This window comes from Chrysemys picta, chromosome 16, assembly GCF_011386835.1.
Source record: "Chrysemys picta bellii isolate R12L10 chromosome 16, ASM1138683v2, whole genome shotgun sequence".
Taxonomy (NCBI): domain Eukaryota; kingdom Metazoa; phylum Chordata; order Testudines; family Emydidae; genus Chrysemys; species Chrysemys picta.
The window spans coordinates 16,208,617-16,220,908 of NC_088806.1; the positions used below are offsets into that span (position 1 = coordinate 16,208,617).

The 12,292-nt window shown below is 41.2% G+C and overlaps 1 protein-coding gene across 7 annotated transcripts in view; it reads right to left on the minus strand.

The window, feature by feature from the left end:
• The window catches only part of CDON (cell adhesion associated, oncogene regulated), a 93,120-nt gene that overhangs the window by 50,528 nt on the left and 30,300 nt on the right, over positions 1 to 12,292 (minus strand). For all 7 annotated transcript variants that reach the window (XR_010593256.1, XR_010593255.1, XM_008171083.4 and 4 more), the window contains 2 exons: positions 7,263 to 7,397; positions 4,472 to 4,744 (listed from right to left, as the gene is read on the minus strand). Coding sequence is in view for 5 of the 7 variants with exons in the window: in XM_008171083.4 (XP_008169305.2) it covers positions 4,472 to 4,744; positions 7,263 to 7,338 (349 nt within the window). In the remaining 2 variants the exon portion in view is untranslated. The remainder of the gene's footprint in view (positions 1 to 4,471; positions 4,745 to 7,262; positions 7,398 to 12,292) is intronic.

A 12,292-nucleotide genomic window follows, 5' to 3' on the forward strand; every position in this document is an offset into this window, starting at 1 on the left:
TTACCCCACTGTAGGGACGGCGGCAAAATCGACCTCTGCGGCTTCCAGTCGATGGTGCTTACTCCCATCTCCGCTGGTGGAGTAAGAGCGTCAATTCGGGGATCGATTAATCGATCCCCGAGAGGTCGATTTCTATCCGCCGATTCAGGCGGGTAGTGTAGACCTAGCCTAAGAGACTTAGTTAAGATTACTTAAGTCCCTGGGTAGGCACTGCTAGGTTGACAGAAGAATTCTTCTCTTGACCTAGCTACCACCTCTCAAGGGTGTGGATTTACTATAGCAATGGGAAAATCCCTTCTGTTGCTGTAGCAAGTGTCTACACTACAGTGGCAGCTGTATGGCTTGTAATGTAGCCATACCTTAAGTCCCTCATGTAGTGCAGTACAGTATGCAAGTTACTCTTTTCCTGCTGCCTTCCATGTTCAAAGCTTATAGCCTGTAAAGTTTGTCTACGCTGATTACCCTTACAGGTCTCTTGAGGGGGTTTCGCTATGGGTCAGCACTTTACCAAAACACTTAGTCTTCTCAATTATGAGAAACTCTCCTCTCACAGGGATTCTGGACATGCTCCATAGATGGGGCATCCTTAAGAAGAAGTAACTCAAATCTTGGCTGACAAAGGCCCAATTCAGACATAACTTTGATGCAGGACAGCCAAATCATACTCCGAGGAAACTGTCTTCAACGGTACATAATCTTTTTCTTATGAACTTGGCCCATGAGCCCTCTACTTCATATTTCTTTTTTAATTATCAAGCAATTTACAGATCAACCACCAAGGCAAAGATTGATTAGATGACAGAACATAAGAGAAGAGAAGAAAAACAACCAGGAAAAAAGGAATTTAAACACAAAGACAGATGATTTTGACCAAACTAAATTGATAAAAAATGGAAAGGACATTAAAAAAAAAAAAAAAAATCATGAATTATTCTTCTGTCTTCCCCTCCCTCCTAGTTTCCCAATCAGTTCAAGTACTTGAGAAAAGGAATTCCATTTAATACAGCAAAAGGAATTCACACAACTGACACAAACCACATTTGGGAACGTCACTTGCATTTACTGCTAGCAGTTGCTGTGTGTAAGGCAGATATTGCTGTGAATTGTTAAAAATAAAGAGATTGTAAAGGGCTTTTTGTTAGCGCTTTATGCAACACAGGCCTCAATGCAGAAAATTCGAAAGCAAGAAGTGCAGCCAGGAGCGTATGGTTTTGTAATGACATGGCAGATCAACAAGAGAGTTTACACTAGAAAATTCTTTTGCCCGGAGGAGAAGCTTGTGGGATCCTTGTATTATAAAAGCTGTAACTAGAAACATTATTTCTAGGTCTCACTGTGGCTACATATAGAAGGAACCACTATTAGTGTGAGTTAGAGTATCTGTTCATCCCTTATCTGGTACACAGCTTACGGAAAGAAGATTCACAAGATATTGACTCTCTGCTTTACTGAGGGTGACAGGGAAAAAAAAAGGCAAAAGGATTTTTGCTTCTGGAAATTAAAAACTATAGTTGCAGAAAGCAATCTATGAGCATGTTTCCTTTTTCCTCTAAGCACACAGTCAGGTTTTGTACGTGTGTTTTCAAATACTTTCAGAAATGGAACACTTATTTCCCATTAACGCTGTGGTTTTAAAATTCATCCTCAGAACATAACTTAGGAAGGTTTGCATTTAATAAAATCAAAGAGAGTTTGGGAGGAAGGAAATGGTCAGCATGTGGACAAAAGCTTTTGTATGGTTCCAGGGACATAAGGGGCATTAGTTGCATTAGGAAGGGTATGGGGGCTTTTTTGAGAGTAGGGAAAAGAGGGAGCCGGAGAGTTACTGATGTCCCTGCCAAGAGTGTGACTGTTTTCAGGAAATCACTCAGGGCATGTGGATTTTGGGTATTTTTCTCCAACATTCTGGCTATCAATCTAGCTCTGATCTGGCTAGCCGCTATAGTTCAGTTTAACGCTAACTATGGTGGATCTGTCATTTTTGTTCTTCAAGTGTTACAAACAGTACCCTCATTGTTGTGAGAGGCACTTCATAAGTTATTAGCCTAACCAATATCATTTTGGCACCTCTGTTACCTTCTTTTGCATTTTCTCTCTCTAACACTACTGCATCTGTGGGCACTGACTTGTGGCACAGGGAGTTTGTTAGAGTTCCTTCCTTTGTGTTTGCTAACTGGAAGCTTTACTGGGAAAGAGGAGACAGGGAGAGCACACTCTTCCTGGAAAGATGGTATCTTCCCATTAGAAAGGCCTGCAAAGCAAGGTGTGATCTCTTAGCCAGAAAGTAAGGCCTTAGATAACTCTATCCCTTTGTAGCTGACCTAGCCATAGCATTATTCCCAACACCCTCAATGCTTTGCTAACAACGCCATCTTTAATTTCAACCTCTTCGGAATGCTGCTGCTAAAGTCATCTTCTTGGCACATCACTCTGACCACATCAACCCCACCTTGGAGTCTCTCAGCTAATTCCCACTTCACCTCTGGAGCAAATACAAGCTTCATCTTTGCCGACAAGGCCATTCATAAGTTAGCCCCATGCTCGGTGGCTGATTAGTAACCCACCACACTGACCTCCACCATTCCCAGCCTTTACCGCCCACCCCAGTCAGCTTCTCCTTTAAACACCACCATGCTTCCTCCCATGATGCTCCTCACACATGGGGAAAGCACTTGGATAAAATCTGAACAGCCATGAACCTTATCTTCCTTCAGATCCCACTTAAGACTCACCTTTGCCATGATGCCTACAGAACCCAGCCTGCTGATCATGGTTACATGCTACTATTCCTCTTCCCCTTCTTTCCTGTGCCACCCTGTCTCACCCCCCCCCCCAATTAAAAAGCTCCACAAATTACACTGCACAATAAGCCAACGAAGTAGTGTCAATTCTTCACCATATTTTTTGCTTCTAAGTTGTATCCTCTACTCATGTGTGTATGTGTTTAACCTGTAAGATCTTCAAAGGCAGGCACTGTCTGTCTGTACAGTGCCCAGGGCCCAATCCCTTTGGGACTACCATAATATAAATATGTAATACTACTACTAGCCCACCCATTAATTCCCCCCCCACAAGCATGTGTCCCCCTTTTTCATGCCATGTGAAAAGTCATAGGCCATTGGGATATGCTGCCTTCTATGCATGGAATGGTCTTCAAACTACTACATTCTCCTCGTTTCAATCTAATTTTTGTAATGTATTTCACCAGAGTAAAAAGTATTTCATTTCCTTCTGAAAACTCAGTGATACCTTAAACAAGAGAGTCATTCATATTCACCACCTCCTCTATTTTTTATACAAATAAAAACCATACTGATCACCAAAATGTGCTCATACCCAACTTGAGAAATCACATGATTTTAATCGCTAAAACCTGTCTCACCCCACTTTGTTTGCTATCCTCACTTATTACAATTTGAACTACTAGTTGAAAGCTTGCGCTGGCGTATAGGTGTAATTCGTAAAGTCATGTGTGTAAAAAAAAAACCCGAAAATGGCTGCCAACTTACAAATTAGATGGTAACAGATCACATGTCCCAGTGACGACTGAGGCTGGTGATTTTCTAAACAAAAAGAGCTCTCAAAATTCTAGACTTCAGAGTGACACAAAGTTATTGTGTATGCTGACTGTGGTGTTGTGTAGGTGGTTGTGCTGATTTGTGTCTGGGTGGGCTGGGAGATTTGTGCAGGTAGCGAATGAAGGCTGTGTGCTGCCATGAGGGGTTGTGTGTGTTTGGGGTTATTGTTTATGCCAGTTGTGTTGCTGTGTGAGTGGTTGCGTGGATTTGAGTGGACAGCAGTTGGTGCAAGTTATCCCCCATCCATGCAGTCTCCCACATACAACCAATGAAACTGTTGCATGCAAATTAGCTGTAGAGTAAGGGTGGTAATGAATATCATAGTGGTCTAGGATTTGTCGCCTGGCATAGATGCATGCCTTACTGTAGCTGTACACCGCACAGATGCAATTTGTAGAGTCAAAATGGCTGAGAACTTAAAATTGGACAACAACAGATGAGAAAACCCAGCGATGCTTCAATCTTGTGATATTCTGAACAAAAAGAGCCCTCAACCATGCTTGTAGCTGCATCCATTGCTTCATACCGACGCAGACATTTTAGGTTTTAGAGTGACACAAAGAGCGACATCCCTGTAATCTTATTACATCATCCATTTTAAATTATACACAAGATCTTGGGGCAGAGGCTATCTTTCTCCATCTCTGAAGCATCTCTGGTGCTCTATTAAATATATATGGAGTGGCTTTAAAAAGCACTGTTTTCCCAATAAAGTTCTAGAGTGCTTTTCTTTAAAAATGCAAAATATTTTCAAAAAAGTTGCACTATAAATTTTCAGAAATGTGTCAGGTTTTTTTCATCTCTACAATGGAAGAAACAACATTTCATACAACTAGTTGATGGCTACTAAGTTTTGCCATGGAGTTAGGAATAAAAAGTAGAAAATAACTTACGGCCTATGGATACTGTAGCAGGCCTGCTCACAATTGCACCAGCACTGTAATTGGCAATGCACTGATAGTGACCAGAATTTGAGGGGCTGAGAGAGAAGATTGTCAAAGATCCTAGCTGCACCTCCACTTGCTCCACCTTGCTGTCCAACCTTTGTCCGTTAAACAGCCAAGAAATGCGAGCTGTGGAGGGTTCAGCAGAGCAATGAAGCTTTACAGGCCCACCAGGCTTCTGGATAGTGGACAGGGGCTCAGAAATAAAATGAGGAATCAAATCTAAAAGGAAAGAAAAAGACATTAAATGGCTGAACAATACTTAGCAGTATGACATTTGAATACTCTCTGAAATCGCTCTGTCTAGATCAGTTATACTTTGACTTGTATGGAAGAATGGACCAGATTTATTTATTACTGTGCAAATATAAAAAGTATTTCCCTGCCATTGTTCTCCAAAAACATAGCTTGGCAAATGATCACCCCTAGAGTCTCAGGCCACTGTATACAGACGTGGCAAAAATTCTCTTACATCAAAGTCCTGAGTGATAGGTCCTAGCAGAGGGTGGACAGTTTCTTTCACAGCAGGAGTACAAGTACTGGCAAAATAATAAAAGGCAGGACAATGCAACATTAAACCATTTACAGAACCTCCCAATTCTTTGAGGAGACGGTGTGTCAGTGGTAATCTGTCAAAATGGAGATCTTTGGAAAACAGGCAATTATCTCTTTTCAAAAGAGATTCATCTTGACAGATTCCCACTACTAGAGACTAACATGCCACTGGGAGGTCATTATGACAAAAGCAAATAGCCTGCAACAATAAACTTACTGAACCCACCTTAATATTCACAAAGAGATAAGATACATCCAAAATTATGTAAGTGAGAAAAGAGTCTTCTCCAAAATAAGATTACAAGGGACAGAAGTGTTTGGGTGTCCAAAGACCAGAAAGATTGTGTTACAATGAGACTAAATCTAAACTTGGTGTCCTGATAAGACCACTCTCACCTGGTAAGCACATGCACAGAAGACCACATGGCTCCTTTGCAAATCTTCTGACAGGACACAGAATGGTAATTTGAAGATGTAGCTAATTTGCCCTGTATAAAATGTACTTTGACATGAGTTTCAAAGTTCTAGACCTACTATGCTGTCAAAGTAGCTTCAATCAGCCTGCTATTTTGGCATGTTTATCTATGAGACTGCAGAACTTATTAAATTAGGATGAAATAAAATGTTAAAGTCAACCTAAGTTATATGCAGTGATATAAGAGACATGGTGGGTGAGGTAACATCTTTTATTGGACCAACTTCTGCTGGTGAAAGACACGCTTTCGAGCCACAGAGAGCTCTTCTTCAGGTCACCTTGTCTTTCTAAAGTTTACCTGAGATTTTCATGTGCTCCAAATAATTGGACTTCACCAGGTAGAGCCTGATGAAGATGGAACTGCATCATCACATTTGTAAGGCTGTGAGGAGCCATTGTGAAGCTGTCTGTATCAGCTCAACATTCACATTTGAAAAAATATCTTCACCACTGTAAGGGCTAAAAACTTTATTTGGTAAATGAAAACTTGAGTTTTGCACAACTTGGGTTACGCAAGTCCTTCGCCAGGGCAAATTTAATGCTCAGACATCAGGGTTTTTCCAGCCCTACCCACTGAAATACTGCAGAAAGCAGTTGGAAACAATTTCCAAAGTTGGGCACATTCCTGCTAACAACAGAAACTGGTGCACAGAGACAGCAAACAAGAGGCAATCCTGGTGACTTCTGTTATGTTAGAAACAGAAGGGGGGAGAATCAGTTTGCCAAACAGAAAAAAATGGGAGTGGAAAAGCAGTTTCTAGTTTGTGAATATGCTGTAAACACTGAAATATATAAAAAAAACACTAGATAGTGTGTGTTTCACAGTGACCTATGAAGTTTCCTGTGAATGGTTCTGCTCAATTAATATTTTCTTCTAAAAAATCAGTTCACTCTTCCACTAGTTACACAGATCAATTTCAGATGAAAGATTGTTTAATGATTTTTAACTGAGCCATAAAAAACATGAACAAACAGAAACAACCCTGGAAATTAAAGTGTGATTCTATTCAGAAAAATCAACTCCATAAAAATGGAATCCTGGGGTTACATAAAGATGCCAGATCTATTTTTTCCAGCTTTGATACTTTTTCTGGATGCTAGTGCTACAAATGTGAACTGAGATCTCAGAGAAAAGCAGTGGTCTTTCTAGTTTGTAGCTCAGCATCAGTAAAACTAGTGGCATTCGTTACATCTTTGTCACCCCACTGTCTTCAGATTCTGCCCTCAGCTATAACTGAGCAACCACATTGTTTTCAGTGTGGATGCACAGGGTATAACTGGGGCAGAAAGTGACCCTGAACCTGGAATTTACTTAACGAGTTTTAGAATGGTTGAAGAACAAGATTCATCTCACTCTCCTGCATTGCCTAGGGAGGGCTAACGCTAGTAAAAGCTTGTAGCTAAATTAAGACAAGCTGACAGCACAAAGGAGCAGATCGGTTATTAAAACCATGCCATTTTTACATAAGAGCTTTTCAGACTAGAGCCAGGGTTTAATTTGTTAGAGATTCAACTTCTACCTCTGTCTTTTTGCATACTTTAAACCATCCCTAAAACAGCACTTTCCACGAGCAAGAGGTAAGACCTGAACTGTACACACAGTGCCATGACAGTTTAGTTCAATTTTGGGGCACCTGTAATCCTTAGTCATTTTGAAAAGACAGGCTTCTAATACTCAAGCAAGTTACCTAGGTCAAGATGAAGCCTTACCTGAACTTGTAGCGGAGAAGATAACTGCAGCAGTGATGAAGAGCAGTGCCTGTAAGGGTCTGGGATCCGGATGCATAGCGCCAGATTACAGAAATTGAAAGCAGAGTTCCAGACTAAGACAAGGCACTGAAAAAACTATAAACAAGAAAAAAAGTCTACAGTAAATTTCAGATACTCTTTCCTTCTTTGCATACTGTTGACAGAAACAGTCTGACATTTGATTCAAGGAAATTCCAACCTTTAAGAACTAGAGATTTTCCATATCTAAATCTGACACTGCCCTCTTGGCCACCACACCAGAGACTGAACCATAGACTTTCAGAGCTAAAAACATGACTTGCTACAGCTTGGGCTAATTGGCCAAGGCTATGTAGCTGTGGTCTGTGGGTTACATAAGCATATGACAGTACTCCAGATGAAGTAGAGACAAATCAGAAGTTTGTAAAGATTTTAAAAATTGTATCTGTCAAAGATTGAGAAGTTATAGATCCAGAGGAAAAAAGCATGGTCCTTGTATTGATTTATCCATCAGCCAGCATTGCTATTTGATCACAGATACGTGAGAGCACACATGAATTCTGACATACTAGGATACTCAATACAGATACAAAATATGTATTATGCATAGAAATCCAATCTGGATTTGACTTTAATGGGATTCTGCACAGGCATAAAAGGTCTCCCTGGGTGGAGCAACTTGCAGATTATGGGCCTGTGTTTATCTAGCACCAGTCATTATTTACTCACTACTTATCTCAATTTTACATTTGCTGATTTAAACTTCAAAGTACTCAGATTCTGGAATTTCAGATTTTCCGAATTCATCCAGTTCACATAAGAAGAGTCCTAATTTACCAAATACTTGGTCTCCCTTTGTGCTCTGTGAAACTCCATTCTAAATAAATAGTGGAGGTTTTTTGTTTAATATTTCAGACCTTACTGACACTGAAGGGATTTTAAAAAATAATAATGGTTAGCGCTTATATAGCGCTTTTCAGAGTACAGCTCCAAGTGCTTTTAGCGGAATCTGATTAAAAACCAGAATTGACCATCTTAAACTTTTCCTTCCAACCCAGAATGTCAAAACCAAAGCTCATTATTGAAGCCTTCGCCTTGGAAAGAAGAGGCGCTCTCAAAGCAACCAATATCCTTCACAAAGCCGACACCACCTACAGAAATCCCTCATTCCAAAATAAATTAAAGATTCAACTCCTATGTCTCCCTATATATTTTAGACTAGAGTTTAGGCCAGAGGTCCCCAAAGTGTGGGGCGCGGCATGGAGGACTGTCTGGGGAGCGCATCAGGACCCAGTCCATCCCCCATGGGGACGGGGAGGGAGCACTGCCCAGCCCCTCCCCGCCCCCAGCTCTGCTCTGCTCCCACCCCAGCCACATCCCTGGCTTCCGTTCCCAGCCTTGGCTACTGGCAAGGCCAGGAGTGGAGCCGTGCCTGGCTGCGATCCTGGCTGTCTGCGGCCCCACTCCCACCCTTGCCCTCCTTACCCCTGTCCATGTCCTACCCCGCCCACAAGCTGGAGTCCCGCTCTTGGCCTGGAGGGTGGGGGACGGGAGGGGCAATTTGCTGGTTTAGGCTATTTCTAATATAAAACTTTTCATGAGAAGGAAGTATATGACATGTACCGTTTACAGAGTGTCTAGACAATTTAGTTAAAAATACTTTACATTTCTCATCTTAAGCTTGCTAATCAGGTTACTTGGCAAAGACCTTCAGAGTGCATACCCCAAAATACTGAAATCTAGTCAGCAAAATATTGTTTGTAAAACATCTGATCAAGAATCGCCGGGAACGTGACCCAAAGTTGGCTAGGTTTGGCATAGTAGATCTTATTATGTAACTGAGCCCTTGTTCATAACAGAGAAATAAACTTAGCCAACCTACTGAAATACACAAGTGGTTTTCATTCTTTTGTTATTGCTGCATTGGAACATCACGCAGAGTATACATAGGTTGACTTTTATAAAAGTCAAATCGCAATTTAAATATTTAATTGTCAAAAATGACCACTCTACCTCAAATTATTTTCTTCATCAGACATGCGGTCCTCTTCTATCCTCTCATCCCTCAAATCATAGATTATGGGACATTAATTACACAGGCTTACAAGCTACATCTTTTGTATTTCTCCAGACAGATAATTATGCATCCAGTTACACTATGCATGCGGAACCAGATTAAAAAACCTCAGCACCGCTTTTCCAATAATTTTAATACACACACCACACACACACACACACACACACACACACAGAAATTTAATTCTACGGAAGGACTTTAAATACTGTCACTAAATATTGAAGAAGCTCACAATAGAACCATAACAGAAAAGTTGTACAGAAAGCCAAATGATTTATTCATAACATAGTCCACACCAGATCTCAATTTTGCATTTCATAATATCAACCACACCATGAAACAATCAACCTGTCCTTCTGTCAGCTGTTACATACACCGAAATCTCAGATCTTAAATTTCTGACATTTGTGTCCCTCCAAATTAGTGGAGATAAGATCATGTTCCTCTCCAAAATCCCCAATATCTGCATATGGTATTTACATAAATTCAAAAAAGCAGAAAATCATCTGTAGACATTCATCTAAATGCCTCCCCTGATATTTAAATCCACTACTTCACAGTTACCTCATTTATTAACCTAGGCTATACAAGGAAGTAGCTGTTGATAACATTCACTGCATTCTTTAAGGGCTTCATGTGTCAGCAATTTCTATGAAAATGTACATCTGATGTACAGGTTGGATCCTGGGCTCTGCTGGTCTAATGTACACTGCTCAGAATTCAAACAATTAAGAACTAGAGGCAAAACGATGAGCACCAAAATGTGGTACAGGATACAAATGTTTCAAATTGAAAAATGGAAAGCAGTACTGTAACTTTCACATTCTCAAAGCTTGAAGGTCAATGTAGCATGATGAAAAGACAAAAAAGTATTCGATCTTAATAGGAGTAAAAACACTTCATGTTTCCTGGAGGCTACTTACTTATTGCTGTTTTTCCCTGCATATCACATTTAAATTTAAAAAATGGTTCAAGGGGATCCTACTGAATTATGTTAGACAATGCACCAAATTAAGGTTTGATAGGCCTGCAAGACCATTCAGTAGTTCGATGTGCCTCACTCTTAAAGAGTCCAACAATTGCTAATTCCTTTAGAGAGCACTCAAGGATATTTTTGGTAACACAGATGGCAGAAAAAAAAACTAACTGTGTAGAAAGTGCTTGGTTTATTTGAATATTCCCTTGGTTCAAGGGCAGGAGAGCTACCCCTCCAGCGAGCACACAGGACAAAGTAAACATTCAGAGAACTTGTTAACATGAATCACTTTTCCGAAAAGGGTGGGGGGTGGTGTTTCTTTTTGCCAAATCTTTCCTCAACTATTTATTTATAAAAAGCAATGAAACGTAAATTCTAGGTCAACTTTAACCCCAGCGCATGAGGCTACTGGGTTACACTGCAGCTGTCTTTAACCAAGGCAAAGCTCATTATCTTCAACTAAAACCTTATCTTATGAAATCTCTCCTTTATCCATTCTCTGATTTCCTTCTGTTTATCTTTTTTACATGTTCCTTATTGCCAGTGTCAACAGCTATTCTGCTCTTTTGATCTTTTAGTAGGCTTGAATGACAGTGCGACCAATTACAGTGTATTATGTATACAGAAAAAACTGCACAAGAATTCATGCATGTGCCTAAGTATCCGCCGACTGGAAAGACACCACAAGTGTGCTATAAAAAACTTTAATGAATCTAAAGTAATCAGTTGTAAAAGCAATATTAGTGTTTAGGCACTTGTTTCAAATTCAGTTTTAAGAAAAGACATTGATGTTGCAAAAATTGGTATCTAAATATTGGAATCTGCTCAACTCTTTTGTCATTTTTATACTTTGTTACCCAAAGAACACCTAAGTAGGTGGAACATTTAAGTTGAACAATGTCTAGAGAATGAAGGCCACAGTGCCATGTATTAAAGCTTTCCTTTTACTATACTTACGTCTCGTAAATATCAACAAAGAAAAATGCTTTTATAATGTATTAGGTTAATTACTTTCCAGCTGATGACTGATCAATGGCCTACATCAGTGGTTCTCAACCAGGGCTCTGGGGCCTCCTGGGGGTCTGCGAGCAGGTTTCAGAGGGGCCGCCAAGCAGGGCCAGTGTTAGACTGCAGGAGCCCAGGGTAGAAAGCCGAAGCCACGCTGCATGGGGCTGAAGCCCAGGGCCCTGAGCCTTGCCACCTGGGGCTAGAGGCGGAGCCTGCAGCTTAGTTTCGCGGGGCCCCCGTGGCCCCACATATTGCCCTGCTCGCTACCCTCTAACGCCGGCCCTGGCTTTTATATGCAGAAAACTAGTTGTGGAGGCACAGGTGGGCCACGGAGTTTTTATAGCGGGGGGGAAAGGGAGCTCAGAAAGAAAAAGGTTGAGAACCCCTGGCCTACATGAAATGGTCAGTGTCACAATTCAGAGCAACGGCACATGTATTTGCCCTCAGTGGCCACACAAGCACACCCACTTTCACACTTCACCTAAAAGAGGTAACAGTCTGGGGAGTGGGGAGACACACGACCCACTCCCTTCTGACCCGGCTATTCCCAGGTTGCACAGTTCCCTGCCTTCTATGTTATGCCCAACAGAGGCAGAGTGCCCAAACACACCTGCCTCCTTTCTCAACAGGGATGGTTAGAGTGTGACTGCCCCCAGTTATAGATACCGCAAAGCTCTTTCTATGCAAGCCTCTTTTATCCTTAAGGAATAACACTAGAGAGAGAACATTAAAAACAAGAAAGGAACGTACACACATGCTAATGATGATGGGCGATCACTCGGTACTGAGTATGATCATCTTCCATGGGAGTTATGGGTCCTCAGGTGGCTAATAAGGCCAATCCTTGAACCACAAGTTCTATTGCAATGAGGGCAGATGTTTTCAGGCTCAGCAGGAGGCTGTTGACCATGACTGGGAGCCAGCCTCTCCTTCCTCCCGTGCCTCTTGTCC